Genomic DNA, 19,354 nt, shown 5'->3' on the forward strand with positions numbered 1-19,354 from the left:
ACAGTTTCATTCCAGTGTAGCTTCAGTATATTTCCTTTGAGGGAAATATTTTTAAAATCAAAGGGTATTAAGAATAATTAGGGGTTACAATGTTTTGTGTGGCAGTAAAAGTTCTGGATAGAATATTAAAGGGGCATGCATCTTACACAGTGGTATTCGGTTGCCAAAAAGTTCCTTTGTGTTTTTCTGTACGATGTTATGGAAAACCCTGAATGAACTTTTTGGTCAACCCGATATAATAGTAGATTAAAGAAAAGTATTTATCATCTATGAGTGAAAGTATTAAATGCTGAACTGCTTTGAGAGTGATAGAAACTTGGTCAAAAAAAAAAAAAAAGGAGGGGGGAAGGATGTTCACTCTTTTCTTATTTCACCTCAGCCACATGCACCTTTGGTTCTATTTCTGTGCATTGGAGGATAAGAGGTAGATTTCTAATTCTCTTAGTAAGAAAATTCTGGAAATTTCTTTTCCCATTAAATACTGCTGCCTTCTCCTTTAAAACTTAAGCATACTTGTGTCTTTTTAAATAGAAACTGGGATATAGAAATTTCATATAAGACTTAGCAAATTATCAGTTCAGTTCAGTCGCTCAGTCGTGTCCAACTCTTTGCGACCCCATGAACTGCAGCATGCCAGGCCTCCCTGTCCATCACCAACTCCTGAGGTCCACCCAAACACACGTCCATCGAGTCAGTGATCCCATCCAACCATTGCATCCTCTGTTGTCCCCTTCTCCTTCTGCCCTCAATCTTTCCCAGCATCAGGGTCTTTTCAAATGAGTCAGCTCTTTGCATTAGGTGGCCAAAGTATTGGAGTTTCAGCTTCAACATCAGTCCTTCCAAATAACACCCAGGACTGACCTCCTTTAGGATGGACTGGTTGAATCTCCTTGCAGTCCAAGGGATTCTCAAGACTCTTCTCCAACACCACAGTTCAAAAGCATCAATTCTTTGGCACTCAGCTTTCTTTATAGTCCAACTCTCACATCCATACATGACCATTGGAAAAACCATACCCTTGACTAGATGAACCTTTGTTGGCAAAGTGATGTCTCTGCTTTTTATTATCTATCTAGGTTGGTCATAACTTTCCTTCCAAGGAGTAAGAGTCTTTTAATTTCATGGCTGCAATCACCATCTGAAGTGATTTTGGAGCCCAGAAAAATAAAGTTAGCCACTGTTTCCCCATCTATTTCCCATGAAGTGATGGGACCAGATGCCATGATCTTCGTTTGCTGAATGTTGAGGTTTAAGCCAACTTTTTCAGTCTCCTCTTTCACTTTCATCAAGGGGCTCTTTAGTTCTTCACTTTCTTCCATAAGGGTGGTGTCATCTGCATATCTGAGGTTATTGATATTTCTCCCGGCAATCTTGATTCCAGCTTGTGCTTCCTCCAGCCCAGCGTTTCTCATGATGTACTCTGCATAGAAGTTAAATAAGCAGGGTGACAGTGTACAGCCTTGATGTACTCCTTTGACTATTTGGAACCAGTCTGTTGTTCCATGTCCAGTTCTAACTGTTGCTTCCTGACCTGCATACAGGTTTCTCAAGGGGCAGGTCAGGTGGTCTGGTATTCCCATCTCTTTCAGAATTTTCCACAGTTTATTGTGATCCACACAGTCAAAGGCTTTGGCATAGTCAATAAAGCAGAAATAGATGTTTTTCTGGAACTCTCTTGCTTTTTTGATGATCCAGCGGATGTTGGCAATTTGATCTCTGGTTCCTCTGACTTTTCTAAAACCAGCTTGAACATCTGGAAGTTCACAGTTCATATATTGCTGAAGCCTGGCTTGGAGAATTTTGAGCATTACTTTACTAGCGTGTAAGATGAGTGCAATTGTGTGGTAGTTTGAGCATTCTTTGGCATTGCCTTTCTTTGAGATTGGAATGAAAACTGACCTTTTCCAGTCCTGTGGCCACTGCTGAGTTTTCCAAATTTGCTGGCATATTGAGTGCAGCACTTTCACAGCATCATCTTTCAGGATTTGAAATAGCTCAACTGGAATTCCATCACCTCCACTAGCTTAGTTCATAGTGATGCTTTCTAAGGCCCACCTGATTTCACATTCCAGGATGTCTGGCTCTAGGTGAGTGATCACACCATCGTGATCATCTGGGTCATGAAGATCTTTTTTGTACAGTTCTTCTGTGTATTCTTGCCACCTCTTCTTAATATCTTCTGCTTCTGTTAGGTCCCTACCATTTCTGTCCTTTATTGAGCCCATCTTTGCATAAGATGTTCCCTTAGTATATCTTAATTTTCTTGAAGAGATCTCTAGTCTTTCCCATTCTAATGTTTTCCTCTATTTCTTTGCATTGATAGCTGAGGAAGGCTTTCTTATCTCTCCTTGCCATTCTTTGGAACTCGGCATTCAAATGGGTATATCTTTCCTTTTCTCCTTTGCTTTTCGCTTCCCTTTTCACAGCTATTTGTAAGGCCTCCCCAGACAGCCATTTTGCTTTTTTGCATTTCTTTTTCTTGGGGATGGTCTTGATTCCTGTCTCCTGTACAATGTCACGAACCTCCATCCATAGTTATCAGGCAGTCTGTCTACCAGATCTAGTCCCTTAAATCTATTTGTCACTTCCACTGTATATAGCAAATTATGGAACAGAATCAAATACATCCAAGGTAGTCTTATTAGTTTTTTTAATAGCTGAAGAAATTAAGAGTTTCAAAGCAGCCACACCAATCCAAGAATGTTTAGAAAGAAGCATGAACTCTTTTCTAATACAATGAGTAGTCATTTATTCCAGTGATCTTACATCTTCAGGCTTGAGTTTTCAGAGTAGGTATTACCAGGAGAAAATATAGTTCTCAATCTAGGAAACCCTAACAGAGTTTGGAAAATCTCTTTTTATTAGACCTTTTTGTGTTTAGTCGCTTACTCATGTTCTACTCTTCATGACCCCATGAACTGTAGCCCCCCAGGCTCCTCTGTCCATGAGATTTTCAAGGCAAGAATACTGAGTGGGTGGCCATTTCAAGACCATTTCTCCCTAGCCTTACTGACTGGAGGCATTTAGGTGGATCCAGCCTAAGGCAGAATGGAGAGAACCTGGTACCAATCCCTTCTTGGCCTTCCCATTGGTCTGAATGCTTCTTAGTGGTGGAAATGGGTCAGAAAAGAGGGAACAACTCTGGAACTCTAGACAGCAGGACTCTAAGCTTTGAATGTTTACTAATCTGGTCCCATAGACTGATTTTCTAAGGAGAAATGTAAAGGAATAGCCAAGTCCCTATAGCTGAAATGTCCCTTAGCAGTGTTTTTTCAATGTGTGGTTTTCAATTAATGGTCATAAAATCAATTTAAAAGGCCTTAACCAGCATATTTTATTAATGAAATAGGACAGAAAGGAATGGAATTTAAAAATATCAGAATGGATCACATTTTATTTCAATGGTTGTACATGTGCCTTACCAGGTCATTATATAAATTGTGTTTCTCATTAAGGGCCATTTCCAAAAAGCTTGAAAGTCACTTTCCTATAGCACTTTGCACTTGTCTGGTTGCTACACCATTTATGACAGCTCACATCTCATCCTCCTTACCAGCCTGTGAAATTTTTAAAGTAGGACTATTGTCCAAATTATTTTTTCTTGGCCACAGTGATTTCCTTAATACCGTGTACCTGGTTTACTTAGTAACCCAGTTTAAGATTTACTTGTTATTCATTTTGCTTCCAAGTTCTAAATACATACTTTTAAAAACTGGTCAAGTGTTATTTATAATTGTTTTGTTCAGTTCCTGTCAATCTTGACGCATAAGCTGGCATTTGTATAAGCACTGCCTTTTAACTATCTTTTCCTTAGTTTTGAAACTGTAGCCCAAGCCTGGAGGAAGTCACTAAAAATGGTTTCCATCGAGGCTACTGTGCAGACTTGAACTTCTGTTTTTCGAAGAGCTCTCTCAGCTGCTGCTCCGTTGTGGCTTCCTTCTGCTGCATAAGCTCGGCTGTTCCTTTGGTCACTCCCCAGGCGTCCGGCTTTGACAGGGAAGGGTTGTACGGCCTACCCGAGGCTATCTGAAGATTCTCCCAGTATTCCTTCCTGGCCCTGGGTGAACAAAACACACAGAAACCGTGAGGGTCGGTCTCCAGGCTGTGAGCTAGAACCCTGCATCTTTGGACTCTCGAGAGTGTGTCCTCTGAAACACATTTATCTTTTCTTTTTCCCCAGAATCTGTAGGTCTAAAATTACTTTGAATTCCTTCTTTTCATATACAGGTAGGTTCAAAAGCTAAGGATTTAGAACAAGGACACTTGCTAAGTTACCTCACCTCCCCATCCTCACTTTCTGGCTCTACCTCCTGAGCCACCTAGGCCCACATTCACTGCTCTTCCCAAAGCCAGTGCTGCTTCTGCATCCCTCAACCCGGAGATCCTGCCTCTGCCTCCTTTCTATTTCCATCAGCTCCTAGTTCCAGGCCTTGCCAGGTCTGGTCTCTTGCAGAAAAGACTTCCTCATAGGTTTCCCTGTCTCCAGGCTACTGAAACTTGGGAATGGAACTTGGTCTCAGACCCTTCAGACTCCTCACTGTCTTGGGATAAGGTCATCCAGACCTCATGAGTGGGAGCAGAGGCCACCTCCCGTCCGGATGTGTGTCTCCTACCAAATTCTGAATCTGAGGTTCTCAAACTGCTAATGTCTCAGCATACCGTTCTCTCGGCACCCCCACCCAGTGCTTCACTCTAGGCCATTCTCCTACCTGGCAAAATAACTCGTCCTTCAGAACTCAGCTCAGACACTAGTTCCGTGGGAAATTCTTCACCAGCCCTCCCACTTTTTCCGCTGGTGGCCGTTAGTGTGGACCCCCAGCACCTGTGTACATCTTCATCCTTAACTTACTATGTCAGCTGAACTTAGCTCTTTATCTCTCTGCCTGCTAGACTATTACCCTCCTTGGAAACAGGCCTGTGCCTTGTCCAGCTTGCTCCTTTGGTGGCATTGTCCGACATAGTTTTGTTGAACTAACATTGGTCAAATAGAGTGAAACTGGATGCCAGAGCCAAGATGGCGGAGGAGTAGGACGGGGAGAACACTTTCTCCCCCACAAATTCATCAAAAGAGCATTTAAACGTCGAGTAAATTCCACAAAACAACTTCTGAATGCCGGCAGAGGACATCAGGCACCCAGAAAAGCAATCCAACTCTTCGAAAGGAGGTAGGAAAAAATATAAAAGACAAAAAAAGAGACAAAAGAGGGAGGGATGGACTTCCGTCCCGGGAAGGGAGTCTTAAAAAGAGAGAAGTTTCCAAACACCAGGAAACCTTCTCACTGCCAAATCTGTGCCGAGCTTTGGAAGCACAGAGGGCAACATAACAGGAAGAAAAAATAAATAAACAATTAAAACTCGAAGATTGCGAGTCCTATGGTAACTCCCCCAGCGGAGAAGCAGCGCAGACGCCTGCATGCGCCATTAGCAAGCGGGGGCTGGGCAGGGAGGCGCAGCGCGGACTGCATCGCTTAGAGAAAGAATCTGGCCTGAATACCCTGAGCACTATCTGAGCGAAATAATTTGGGCTAGCAAACCAGACTGTGGGATATCTACCACGTGAAAAGCCAGCCCCAACCTAAGACACCGCCAGGCCCACGCACGGAACAAAGAATCGAACATAGCTAGCCGGCTGCAGACCTTCCCCCTCCGGTGACAGGCAGCCAGAGCCGGAAGGGGGCAATCGCAGCCCCAGAGAGACATTATCTATAAAACTGTAAGCAGGCTTTTTTGCTAACTAAAACTTTTTGGGGGTCTGGACGGTTAACATCTGCCTGAGAAGGTGCGCCGGTTTTACACCCAGATAACCGAGTCGCGGGGAGGCAATAAGTCGCAGCATTGGCGCTCGCCAAACACCTCATCACTTGAGCTGCTCGGACCTGGGAAGAGCACAAAACTCAGGCCTAACTGAGTCTGCGCCTCTGAGGACTACCCGAGTGCCTGAACCTGAGCGGCTTGGACCTGGGAGGTACATGCAACCCAGGGCCAGCCTCGGATTGTTCCCGGCGGAACAACCTAGAGCCCGAGCAGTGTGGGCAGGGAGGCTACACGCGCTGTGAGCGGGGGCAGACCCAGTGTGGCTGAGGCACTGCGAGCGCATGCCAGTGTTATTTGTTTGCAGCATCCCTCCCTCCCTCCCCACAGCGCGACTGAACAAAGAGAAGAAATACAGCTCCACCCATCGGAACACCGACACAAGCTTCCCTAACCAGGAAACCTTGACAAGCCACCTGTACAAACCCACACACAGCGAGGAAAAGCCACAATAAAGGGAACTCCACAAACTGCCAGAATACAGAAAGGACACCCCAAACTCAGCAATTTAAACAAGATGAAGAGACAGAGGAATAGCCAGCAGATAAAGGAACAGGATAAATGCCCACCAAACCAAACAAAAGAGGAAGAGATAGGGAATCTACCTGATAAAGAATTCCGAATAATGATAGTGAAATTGATCCAAAATCTTGAAATTAAAATGGAATCACAGATAAATAGCTTGGAGACAAGGATTGAGAAGATGCAAGAAAGGTTTAACAAGGACCTAGAAGAAATAAAAAAGAGTCAATATATAATGAATAATGCAATAAATGAAATTAAAAACACTCTGGAGGCAACAAATAGTAGAATAACAGAGGCAGAAGATAGGATTAGTGAATTAGAAGATAGAATGGTAGAAATAAATGAATCAGAGAGAATAAAAGAAAAACGAATTAAAAGAAATGAGGACAATCTCAGAGACCTCCAGGACAATATTAAACGCTACAACATTCGAATCATAGGGGTTCCAGAAGAAGAAGACAAAAAGAAAGACCATGAGAAAATACTTGAGGAGATAATAGTTGAAAACTTCCCTAAACTGGGGAAGGAAATAATCACCCAAGTCCAAGAAACCCAGAGAATCCCAAACAGGATAAACCCAAGGTGAAACACCCCAAGACACATATTAATCAAATTAACAAAGATCAAACACAAAGAACAAATATTAAAAGCAGCAAGGGAAAAACAACAAATAACACACAAGGGAATTCCCATAAGGATAACAGCTGATCTTTCAATAGAAACTCTTCAAGCCAGGAGGGAATGGCAAGACATACTTAAAATGATGAAAGAAAATAACCTACAGCCCAGATTATTGTACCCAGCAAGGATTTCATTCAAGTATGAAGGAGAAATCAAAAGCTTCTCAGACAAGCAAAAGCTGAGAGAATTCTGCACCACCAAACCAGCTCTCCAACAAATACTAAAGGATATTCTCTAGACAGGAAACACAAAAATGGTGTATAAATTCGAACCCCAAACAATAAAGTAAATGGCAACGGGATCATACTTATCAGTAATTACCTTAAACGTAAATGGGTTGAATGCCCCAACCAAAAGACAAAGACTGGCTGAATGGATACAAAAACAAGACCCCTACATATGTTGTCTACAGGAGACCCACCTCAAAACAGGGGACACATACAGACTGAAAGTGAAGGGCTGGAAAAAGATTTTCCATGCAAATAGGGACCAAAAGAAAGCAGGAGTAGCAATACTCATATCAGATAAAATAGACTTTAAAACAAAGGCTGTGAAAAGAGACAAAGAAGGTCACTACATAATGATCAAAGGATCAATCCAAGAAGAAGATATAACAATTATAAATATATATGCACCCAACACGGGAGCACTGCAGTATGTAAGACAAATGCTAACAAGTATGAAAGGAGAAATTAACAATAACACAATAATAGTGGGAGACTTTAATACCCCACTCACACCTATGGATAGATCAACTAAACAGAAAATTAACAAGGAAACACAAACTTTAAACGATACAATAGACCAGTTAGACCTAATTGATATCTATAGGACATTTCATCCCAAAACAATGAACTTCACCTTTTTCTCAAGCGCACATGGAACCTTCTCCAGGATAGATCACATCCTGGGCCATAAAGCTAGCCTTGGTAAATTCAAAAAAATAGAAATCATTCCAAGCATCTTTTCTGACCACAATGCAGTAAGATTAGATCTCGATTACAGGAGAAAAACTATTAAAAATTCCAGCATATGGAGGATGAACAACACCCTGCTGAATAACCAACAAATCACAGAAGAAATCAAAAAAGAAATCAAAATTTGCATAGAAACGAATGAAAATGAAAACACAACAACCCAAAACCTGTGGGACACAGTAAAAGCAGTCCTAAGGGGAAAGTTCATAGCAATACAGGCACACCTCAAGAAACAAGAAAAAAGTCAAATAAATAACCTAACTCTACACCTAAAGCAACTAGAAAAGGAAGAAATGAAGAACCCCAGGGTTAGTAGAAGGAAAGAAATCTTAAAAATTAGAGCAGAAATAAATGCAAAAGAAACAAAAGAGACCATAGCAAAAATCAACAAAGCCAAAAGCTGGTTCTTTGAAAGAATAAATAAAATTGATAAACCATTAGCCAGACTCATCAAGAAACAAAGGGAGAAAAATCAAATCAATAAAATTAGAAACAAAAATGGAGAGATCACAACAGACAACACAGAAATACAAAGGATCATAAGAGACTATTATCAACAATTACATGCCAATAAAATGGACAACGAGGAAGAAATGGACAAATTCTTAGAAAAGTACAACTTTCCAAAACTCGACCAGGAAGAAATAGAAAACCTGAACAGACCCATCACAAGTACGGAAATTGAAACTGTAATCAAAAATCTTCCAGCAAACAAAAGCCCAGGTCCAGACGGCTTCACAGCTGAATTCTACCAAAAATTTAGAGAAGAGCTAACACCTATCCTGCTCAAACTCTTCCAGAAAATTGCAGAGGAAGGTAAACTTCCAAACTCATTCTATGAGGCCACCATCACCCTAATACCAAAACCTGACAAAGATCCCACAAAAAAAGAAAACTACAGGCCAATATCACTGATGAACATAGGTGCAAAAATCCTAAACAAAATTCTAGCAATCAGAATCCAACAACACATTAAAAAGATCATACACCATGACCAAGTGGGCTTTATCCCAGGGATGCAAGGATTCTTCAATATCCGCAAATCTATGAATGTAATACACCACATTAACAAATTGAAAAACAAAAACCATATGATTATCTCAATAGATGCAGAGAAAGCCTTTGACAAAATTCAACACCCATTTATGATAAAAACTCTCCAGAAAGCAGGAATAGAAGGAACATACCTCAACATAATAAAAGCTATCTATGACAAACCCACAGCAAACATTATCCTCAATGGTGAAAAATTGAAAGCATTTCCTCTAAAGTCAGGAACAAGACAAGGGTGCCCACTTTCACCATTACTATTCAACATAGTTTTGGAAGTTTTGGCCACAGCAATCAGAGCAGAAAAAGAAATAAAAGGAATCCAAATTGGAAAAGAAGAAGTAAAACTCTCACTATTTGCAGATGACATGATCCTCTACATAGAAAACCCTAAAGACTCCACCAGAAAATTACTAGAACTAATCAATGATTATAGTAAAGTTGCAGGATATAAAATCAACACACAGAAATCCCTTGCATTCCTATACACTAATAATGAGAAAACAGAAAGAGAAATTAAGGAAACAATTCCATTCACCATTGCAACGAAAAGAATAAAATACTTAGGAATATATCTACCTAAAGAAACTAAAGACCTATATATACACTGGTGAAAGAAATCAAAGAGGACACTAATAGATGGAGAAATATACCATGTTCATGGATTGGAAGAATCAATATAGTGAAAATGAGTATACTACCCAAAGCAATTTATAGATTCAATGCAATCCCTATCAAGCTACCAACAGTATTCTTCACAGAGCTAGAACAAATAATTTCACAATTTGTATGGAAATACAAAAAACCTCGAATAGCCAAAGCAATCTTGAGAAAGAAGAATGGAACTGGAGGAATCAACCTACCTGACTTCAGGCTCTACTACAAAGCCACAGTGATCAAGACAGTATGGTACTGGCACAAAGACAGAAATATAGATCAATGGAACAAAATAGAAAACCCAGAGATAAATCCACGCACATATGGACACCTTATCTTTGACAAAGGAGGCAAGAATATACAATGGATTAAAGATAATCTCTTTAACAAGTGGTGCTGGGAAATCTGGTCAACCACTTGTAAAAGAATGAAACTAGAACACTTTCTAACACCATATACAAAAATAAACTCAAAATGGATTAAAGATCTCAACGTAAGACCAGAAACTATAAAACTCCTAGAGGAGAACATAGGCAAAACACTCTCTGACATACATCACAGCAGGATCCTCTATGACCCACCTCCAAGAATATTGGAAATAAAAGCAAAAATAAACAGATGGGACCTAATTAAACTTAAAAGCTTCTGCACATCAAAGGAAACTATTAGCAAGGTGAAAAGACAGCCTTCAGAATGGGAGAAAATAATAGCAAATGAAGCAACCGACAAACAACTAATCTCAAAAATATACAAGCAACTCCTACAGCTCAACTCTAGAAAAATAAATGACCCAATCAAAAAATGGGCCAAAGATCTAAATAGACATTTCTCCAAAGAAGACATACAGATGGCTAACAAACACATGAAAAGATGCTCAACATCACTCATTATCAGAGAAATGCAAATCAAAACCACTATGAGATACCATTTCACACCAGTCAGAATGGCTGCGATCCAAAAGTCTACAAATAATAAATGCTGGAGAGGGTGTGGAGAAAAGGGAACCCTCTTACACTGTTGGTGGGAATGCAAACTAGTACAACCACTATGGAGAACAGTGTGGAGATTCCTTAAAAAACTGGAAATAGAACTGCCTTATGATCCAGCAATCCCACTGCTGGGCATACACACTGAGGAAAACCAGAAGGGAAAGAGACACGTGTACCCCAATGTTCATCGCAGCACTGTTTATAATAGCCAGGACATGGAAACAACCTAGATGTCCATCAGCAGATGAATGGATAAGAAAGCTATGGTACATATACACAATGGAGTATTACTCAGCCATTAAAAAGAATACATTTGAATCAGTTCTAATGAGGTGGATGAAACTGGAGCCTATTATACAGAGTGAAGTAAGCCAGAAGGACAAACACCAATACAGTATACTAACGCATATATATGGAATTTAGAAAGATGGTAACGATAACCCTGTATACGAGACAGCAAAAGAGACACTGATGTATAGAACAGGCTTATGGACTCTGTGGGAGAGGGAGAGTGTGGGAAGATTTGGGAGAATGGCATTTAAACATGTGAAATGTCATGTATGAAACGAGATGCCAGTCCAGGTTCAATGCACGATGCTGGATGCTTGGGGCTGGTGCACTGGGACGTCCCAGAGGGATGGTATGGGGAGGGAGGAGGGAGGAGGGTTCAGGATGGGGAACACATGTATAATTTTTTTTTTAATTAAAAAAAAAAAAAAACAAATAGAGTGAAACTGCTGCCTCTGCTTGGGGGGCAGTTTCTACCCACTTCCTTCTTCTGTGGAAATCTACCTAGCTCTTTAAAATCTAGCCCCAAAGTCCCTTCTGCTACATCATCTATTAGGTAGAGACAGTTATTCTCTTCTCTTCATTGTTACTTTTTTATTCATGCCTCTGCTGCTGCTGCTGCTAAGTCGCTTCAGTCGTGTCGACTCTGTGCGACCCCACAGATGGCAGCCCACCAGGCTCCCCTGTCCCTGGGATTCTCCAGGCAAGAACACTGGAGTGGGTTGCCATTTCCTTCTCCAATGCATGAAAGTGAAAAATGAGAGTGAAGTTGCTCAGTCGTGTCTGACTCTTAGCGACCCCATGGACTGCAGCCTACCAGGCTCCTTGGTCCATTGGATTTTCCAGGCAAGAGTACTGGAGTAGGGTGCCAATGCCTTCTTCATCCATGCCTCTACTTAAGTAGATAACTACAGCATAATACATCAGCTTTCTTCTCCATTTCCCCCCAGTAGACTGTGAGAGGCTCTAAGCCAGGGATTACAGCCTTTCATTTCTATATTCCTAGTACCCTGCACATTGCCTGATGTGAAAATCTATTTGTTTATTGTTCCTCATCCCCCATGGAATGTAAGCTCTGAGAGCAAAGACCTTTTTAATCTCATTCACCACTGTCTTCCCAGCTCCAAGGATTGTGCTTGGCACAGAATAAGCAATTAATATTTGTACTTGAATCCTAACAACAGATTCACTGTTAGTGTCCACCACATAGATGGTGCTTTCCAAGAGTGTGATATCACATTTTGTTGCAACTTACATTATTTATATTCTATATTCTTAAAGCTTTCTCCAGAAATCACTCCATAAAGCTAAAGTTATAAATATTTCTGTGACAGAATTCGAAGAGGCTAAATGATTCTTTGTCATTACACTGCAAATTGGCAGTACTTTTTGTAATGACCTCACTTGGATGTATTCATAATTTGTGTGAGTTTGGTTTGGCAAATACAGTTTAAGGTTCTTACCTGGCTCTAATCCAGGGTTTGGTGTGCATATCCAAACCACTTCCCCAGCTGCCATGTTTTTCTGAAGCCAGTGGCAAAAATCCCCTCTCCGGAGCCAGCTCCTCTGCAATTGCCCTGATGTGGTAGGGTTCAAATCCACAGCACCCACCTATGTACCTGACCCCCAGGTTGTAGGCCTCTCTGGCATACTTTTGAATATCCCATCTGGTTGCAACTCTGGGTTCCAGTCCTGTAATAAATGATGCTCTCTTTCAGTAAAAATATTCAAAATAAATAGCTATAATAAATGTTATTTTCAGTAAATGAATTAGATAAGATCTTATATTTCTGAAAAGAAATATTCAGTTCCTAACTTTTAAAAATTATTAGCTACCTTGCATTGACATGCCCAGTTTAAACAGCTGTGACAGCGGGACTTCATGATGGTTCCCAATGATCTCTGCCCTCTGATGGTCTCACCCCTGGTGACCCTTCCTGCATTACATCAGGTTGGTCTGTGAGACCAATAAAGTATGGTGGAAGGGATGGCTTGTGACTTCTGAGGCTAGATCATTAGAGACATTAGGGTTTCTGCCTTGTTCTCTCCTGGATCACTCATCCCAGGGGAAGCCAGCGGCCACACTGTGAGATGCTCAAGTATCACAGTGGAAAAGCCCATGAGCCAAGAAACTGAGGGCTCCAGGCAACAGATAGCAAAAAACTGACCCTGACTCCCAACAGCTAACTAAGAGAGCTTGAAAGAGCTCCCATCAGGCCTTCAGGTGACTATAACCCTTGCAAGAGTCTGGAGTGCAGCCTATTAAGAGACTCCGAGTTAAGCTCTCCCAAATTCATGACCCTCAGCTACTATGGGATATAAAAAATATTTGCTGTTTAAAGCCACTAAATTTTGCAATAATCTCTTCTACACCAATAAAACCACAAATGCCTCGCCATTCTTCTTCTGTGGTTCTTCTAGACTGATGATTTTAGAGTCCCTCTAGAATATGAGATAAGGACCCTAGAATGAAATAGTAGGCTGGCCAGGCCAGGCTCACCTCTGGCTTGATTCTCCAGGTAGAGTCAAGCCCACTTCCCACACAAGCTTTATCCCTCTTCTCAGACTGCAAGGGTTCACCCCACATCATCTGCTTTGGTCTGTTCATTCAAATCTGTTACACAGTAACCCAGTGATGGCACCTTCCCTCTGCCCTCGCCCCCAACTCAGATATAGCTAGAGTATTCAAGCAGCATTCAAAATAAGAGAAAAGCATACTGGTGATAACTTGGCCTAACCTTATTTATCTGATGAGAAAATCCAGATCTGGGTGAACTAAGGACCTTTGCTAAGGTTCTGCCACTAAGCAACAGAGCTAGAACCAGAAGCAGAGTCTTCACTGATCCCGCTCAGGAGGGCATTCTTCTTACCAAACTCCACGTGTGATGAATTGGTTGTCTACCCAGGTGTTGACTCACCTTTGATTTTACCTTTAAATCAGAGGTCTTTTTGCTTACTGGTCCTGTGTTTCCTAATGTCTAATTTAAAAGTTTTGGGGCTGCAGGGAAAGAAGTAGGGCCAACAGATGAGGAGATATGCTGCCATCATTTTACCATGATAACGCTCTATGGCCAGAGGTTTATTTGGAATTTGTCTAACATGAAGACCCTGAGATGATTTATAAAATGGCTTTCTTACCAAAGGGGAATTCTGGCAGGTCAATAAACCCCTGCTTGCCGCAGTCGGGAGTGTGGTAGGCCAAGGGCTGGCTCATGAGGTGGGCTTTCAGTCCGGCAGCCTCCAAGCCTTCTTTCATGAGCTTCACTGTCTGTAAGCTAATTGTGGGGTCAAAATGGCAGTTTACCCCCACGATGGAAGCTCCTGCAAGGGGAAGAACAGTTTAGCTTTAGAGATTCACCAGATACCAGGAGGTCAACTCTGAGTCGGGGAGCTTTAATTTGGAATGGTGAATTAGAAGGATAGCATTTGGCCCCTGCAAACTTATCTTACCCTTGGGCAAGAATGACTAACAGGCAGCAAGTGCTTTCTCTGAAAAGTGCTCTGAAGAGTCTGATACAATTGAAGTGTCATTTATGAACACTTGGCGGTCCATCTTTTTTGGAAAAGAAACAAACATTATTAGAGGTTTTTTTCCTTTTTCTTTTTTTACATTTTTTTTTTATGTTAACCATTTTTATTTTTTTATTTATTTTCTAATGTAAATTTATTTTAATTGGAGGCTAATTACTTTACAATATTGTATTGGTTTTGCCATATATCAACATGAATCCACCATGGGTGTACATGTGTTTCCCATCCTGAACCCCCCTCCCACCTCCCTCCACATACCATCAAATTTTAATAGTCATGTTTTTCAATCTTTGACATTACATTGCAAAGCACAATAATTTTTCACTACTCCCAGCTGCCCAGTGGCACCTGTGGTGACCATACCACTCATCTGAGGAATAAATCAATGTTCCCTTTCACCAGGCCAATTTAAAGCATTATTGAGTTTCTTGGGCATAACAGCAGAATGTAATTTAGGAAAAGGTTTTTCTGAAACTTTCATGTAAATGAAATACAGTATGTGTCCTTTTGTAACAGGCTTATTTCACTTAATACAGTGTTTTCAAGGTTCATCCTTGTTGAAGCATGTGTCAGAATTTCATTCATTTTTATGGCTAAGTAATATTCCATTGGATACACACACACACACACACACACACACACTGCATTTTGTTTATTCATTAGTTGGACACTTGGTTTGTTTCCACATCCAAAAAGGACTTTTTTTTTTTGATGAACTCACAGCCTAGGATTTTGCATCTTGGATACAGAGTTATCAAGAACAAGGAAAGGAAAGAATCTTTCTGGCTATAATGAGAGTGACACCAACATCTAGATTCCCAGAGCAGCAGAGCTGATGCTACACGCTATATCTCCAGTGTTCAGTAGCAGGCATCTTAGTAGTCCTTACAGGCCTAGGCCTGCAGTTTGCTCTTCATTCTTGTTCCAGTCAGGCCTCATTACCCATCATTCCTCTGAATCAGTTTTTGTTAAGGGCACCAATGACCTCAATCTTGCCAAATCCAGTAGTCCCTTCTCTGTCCTCAGCTGATTCAACGTCTCAGCCACTTTTATCCAAGTGGCACTCTCCCTTCAACTCCCTCAATACTCCCCTTCTCTTCACTTCTGATAACTTCCCTTGTTTTCTGAGTATTGATCCTACCTCCCTGGCTGCTTTTTTTAGAGTGCTATGTGCTAACCCCTCCTCAAGGCTGAACCTTTCAATCCTGCTTTGTCACAGGATTCCATTGGGCTATCTTCTCTTCTGCATCTACACTTCCTTTTCTACCCTAAGCTCTCAATCCCATCTACATACACAACTCTCCCAAGCTGCTTTCTCTCTAACCCTGACCTTTCCATTGGATTCCAGGCTGGTATATTCAACAGCTTACTGAACAGGGTCACTTGGATCCTGACCACTTTCTTTTTTGAATATTCTGTAGTCAGAGTTTCTCTTTCTTTTCTTGACTTCATTACACTAATGAATTAATCATATGTCGGCTATTTGTTGGATGTCATTTAGGCACAAAGGTCCTTGTAAAGGGTTATGGAGAAATATAGGACACAAAAGATTTTATAATTTAGCACAGGGTTTCCAAAGGTTTGCTCAATGAAAATAAGATTCTATGAACAATTACATTAGGAGTAGTCTATATATATATATATATATATATATATATATATATATATTTACTGTAGCCCCTTCATGGAGACTGCAAATATATATGAACATGTCAAAGGACTGAGAAGGTCTGCAGTCAAGAGACTGCTTCGCTTGGTTTAAAACTGAATTTTCTACCTCTGTGTAACTCCAGAACCCTATTAAGACTCTCACAGGTTAGAATATGTCTTTTTATAAATAGAAAGTGTTAAAGCTGCTGGGAGGAAGTGATCACTTGGGGTAGGAGTGACTATGTAAGGACACATCGAGGCTGGACTAACGACACTGGAAGATGGACTCAATTGTGAGATGGATACTTGGAGCCTATGTGTGCTTGGGTGGTATGCTGGGCACAGGGTACTCAGTGCTGAGTCAAGCAGACATAGTCTCTGCCCTCTCGGATTTTACAGTCTAGTGAGAGACCCAGACGTTTAAGACATAAACAAATGAGATATCGGGTAAGTTCTATAAAGAATATAAACAGGGCACAGTGACGGCAAGCACTGTGGCCACTTACTCTGAAGTCAGGTGAGGAAAGGATGAGACACAGGCCAAGAATCCCTGCCAGCTAACAACTGGAAGGATGAGGGCCTCCTCTGATCTTTTTGAAACATGTTAACTTGGCTTCTCCCCCCATTAAAAATTTTTTTTAATTTTTGGCTGTACTGGGTCTTCATTGCTGCATGCTGGCTTTCTCCAGTTGTGGCAAGGAGGGGCTACTCTTTGTTGCCAGCTTCTCATTTCAGGGGTGGCTCAGACAGTAAAGAATCTGCCTACAATGCAGGTTCCAACCCTGGGTTGGAAAGGTGCCCTGGAGACGGAATGGCAACCCACTCCAGTATTCTTGCCTGGAGAATCTCACGGACAGAGGGGCCTGGAGGGCTGCAGTCCATGGGGTCTCAATGAGTTGGACATGACTGAGCAAGTAAGACTTTCTCATTGCTTGTTGCAAAGCACAGGCTCCAGGTGCACGGGCTTCAGTAGTCGCAGCACATGGGCTCAGTGCAGGCTCTGTAGTTATGGATCATGGGCTTAGCTGCTCTGCTGCATGTGGGATCTTCCCAGGACAGGGATCAAACTGGTGCCCCTTGCATTTCGAGGTGGATTCTTAACCACCAGACCACCAGGGATGCGCTCTCCTCATTTTTTGTATTTATAATCAGAAATTCGGATTCTACAATGTCATCCTAAACCTAAATAATTGTAATTATTAGTGACAAATATGAAATAACTTTCATGACATAGCAAGAGTTGGATAAAGATGAGAAATTAAATTAAATTTTCATTGGCTAGATAAGACTAGCCAATAAAAATCTCTACTTCACCGAGTGAGTAGGACTTTTCCATAGACACTGTGCTATTCCTCAGGTTTAAAATGAGGCAGCTTTGAAAACAGTCTGTGAATTTTCCCTAACTGAAATGAAACCCAATATTAGGAATGGAAATTATATAAAAAGATAAATTGAATACTCAGTATTTCATATCAAAGGATTTTAAATTTTATGATACCAATTACAAAAAGTTAAGCATACCAGTAATTTATGGAAAATGGAAAAACTTTGGCAAAGAGGGCAACCATCTTGAAAGATATTAATATCTAAAGCCTCAACTTGAGATAAATTTTAAGTAAAACATAATTTGTCCTAATACTCTCTATGATTTACCAAAATTCTTCTCACTTCTAGATATTAAACCTTCAGTGTAGATCTAGTTGCCCCTTTCAAAAGGCTGATGGGTGTACCGTTTTGTTTTGTTTTGTTTACACTTTTTCTCTTTGAGATGCAATAATGTATCAGCATTCTTAAAGTAAATGAATGATTTTCCTGTAACAAAAATAGTATATAGTGATTCATAGATGGACCTGTGTTTGTATGTCATTTAAAAGACACACTAGTTGCAAACCAATCAAAATCTATCATCACCTGCTTTAACCAGGCGCACTGCACACTCGCCAGGGGTCACGCTGTGCAAGTCTCCCTCTGGGCCGATGCACATAGTTGCCGCCACTGGTTTCCCTGATGCTTTCAAGGCTTCAACTGCCCATACAGCCTCTTCAACATGTTCAAAATACTGAAATAAGTTAAAGTCAAAGTACTTTTAATTTTGTTTTTCCCCAAATAATTTGAAAACTTATCCTATTGCATATTAACCTAATTATCCCCAGATGACTGTTTCTTAAACTCTTGAGTTGTGATTCATTAGCAAGGCAATGGCACCCCACTCCAGTACTTTTGCCTAGAAAATCCCATGGACGGAGGAGCCTTGTAGGCTGAAGTCCATGGGATCGCTAAGAGTCGGACACGACTGAGCGACTTCACTTTCACTTTTCACTTTCATGCATTGGAGAAGGAAATGGCAACCCACTCCAGTGTTCTTGTCTGGAGAATCCCCAGGACGGGAAGCCTGGTGGGCTGCCATCTATGGGGTCGCACAGAGTCGGACACGACTGAAGCGATGCAGCAGCAGCAGCATTTTAAAAACAGAATAGAATGGTGATTTCTGTGAATTGCAGTCCAAAGGTTTGAAGAATGCTATATATATTACATCAACTGAATCACATTTAGTTGAAGCCCTAAACTGGAAGAAGTTTTCGAAAATAAGTATTACTGGACTAGTCATGACTGGTACCTAACCCCAAATGGTCCTCATGAGAGTAAAGGCAGATAAAATGTATGAAGTGTACTCATCTCATCTTTGATAGTATCTATTTACCTCTGCGATCAAGAAGTCCACGTTCTTCTTTACGAAGACCTCTAACTGTTGCTGAAAGACTTTTTTGACTTCAGTTTCGCTCTTGCAGCTAAGGTACGAAGGTGTCTGGCTCACACCCCCTGCTACCAAAGCATCTCCTTCATCAGCCACTTGCCGGGCAATGTCACAAGCGGCTTCATTGACTTTCTGCCCCTAAAAAGGGTGAATATACAGTATGATTACATTTTCATGTGAAATTGAAGCAAAATTGTTATTCAAATGTCTACATCTCAGTTGTATGTTACAACAGTGATTTGATTTCAGAAAATGACAGTGATGGAGTAGTTCAGTGCTTTACAGAGTTGAACAATTTGTAGTAACAACACTGCCAATAACAGTGATAAAAAAATAAATCTTACGATGGTATTTAGGGAATATTACATTTATACCAAAGATCTGTGAGAGGGTAAAAGTCTTTCCGTAAAAGGATCTGGTATCTTCTGGGACTTCTCTGG

The 19,354-nt window shown here is 41.0% G+C and overlaps 2 protein-coding genes across 5 annotated transcripts in view; one reads left to right on the forward strand and one right to left on the reverse strand.

Annotated features, from left to right (window-relative positions):
* DMGDH (dimethylglycine dehydrogenase) overlaps positions 1-19,354 on the forward strand; it is a 164,605-nt gene that overhangs the window by 9,635 nt on the left and 135,616 nt on the right. The gene's annotated exons all lie outside the window — the stretch shown is intronic.
* The window catches only part of LOC147365384 (betaine--homocysteine S-methyltransferase 1), a 29,032-nt gene continuing 12,987 nt past the window's right edge, over positions 3,310-19,354 (reverse strand). Inside the window, exons 4-8 of one of the 2 annotated variants that reach the window (XM_086323123.1) lie at positions 18,861-19,052; positions 18,071-18,218; positions 14,117-14,299; positions 12,590-12,670; positions 3,310-4,057 (exon numbers count right to left, since the gene is read on the reverse strand). In XM_086323123.1, coding sequence (XP_086179249.1) covers positions 4,023-4,057; positions 12,590-12,670; positions 14,117-14,299; positions 18,071-18,218; positions 18,861-19,052 — 639 coding nt within the window. In that variant the 3' untranslated portion in view covers positions 3,310-4,022. Of the gene's footprint in view, positions 4,058-12,441; positions 12,671-14,116; positions 14,300-18,070; positions 18,219-18,860; positions 19,053-19,354 lie in introns of both variants that reach the window. The other variant, XM_086323122.1, reaches the window with a different exon arrangement.

Source organism: Bos grunniens, chromosome 10 (assembly GCF_055505025.1).
Source record: "Bos grunniens cultivar Pamir isolate PY7600 chromosome 10, Bosgru_T2T1.0, whole genome shotgun sequence".
Classification (NCBI taxonomy): Eukaryota; Metazoa; Chordata; class Mammalia; order Artiodactyla; family Bovidae; genus Bos; species Bos grunniens.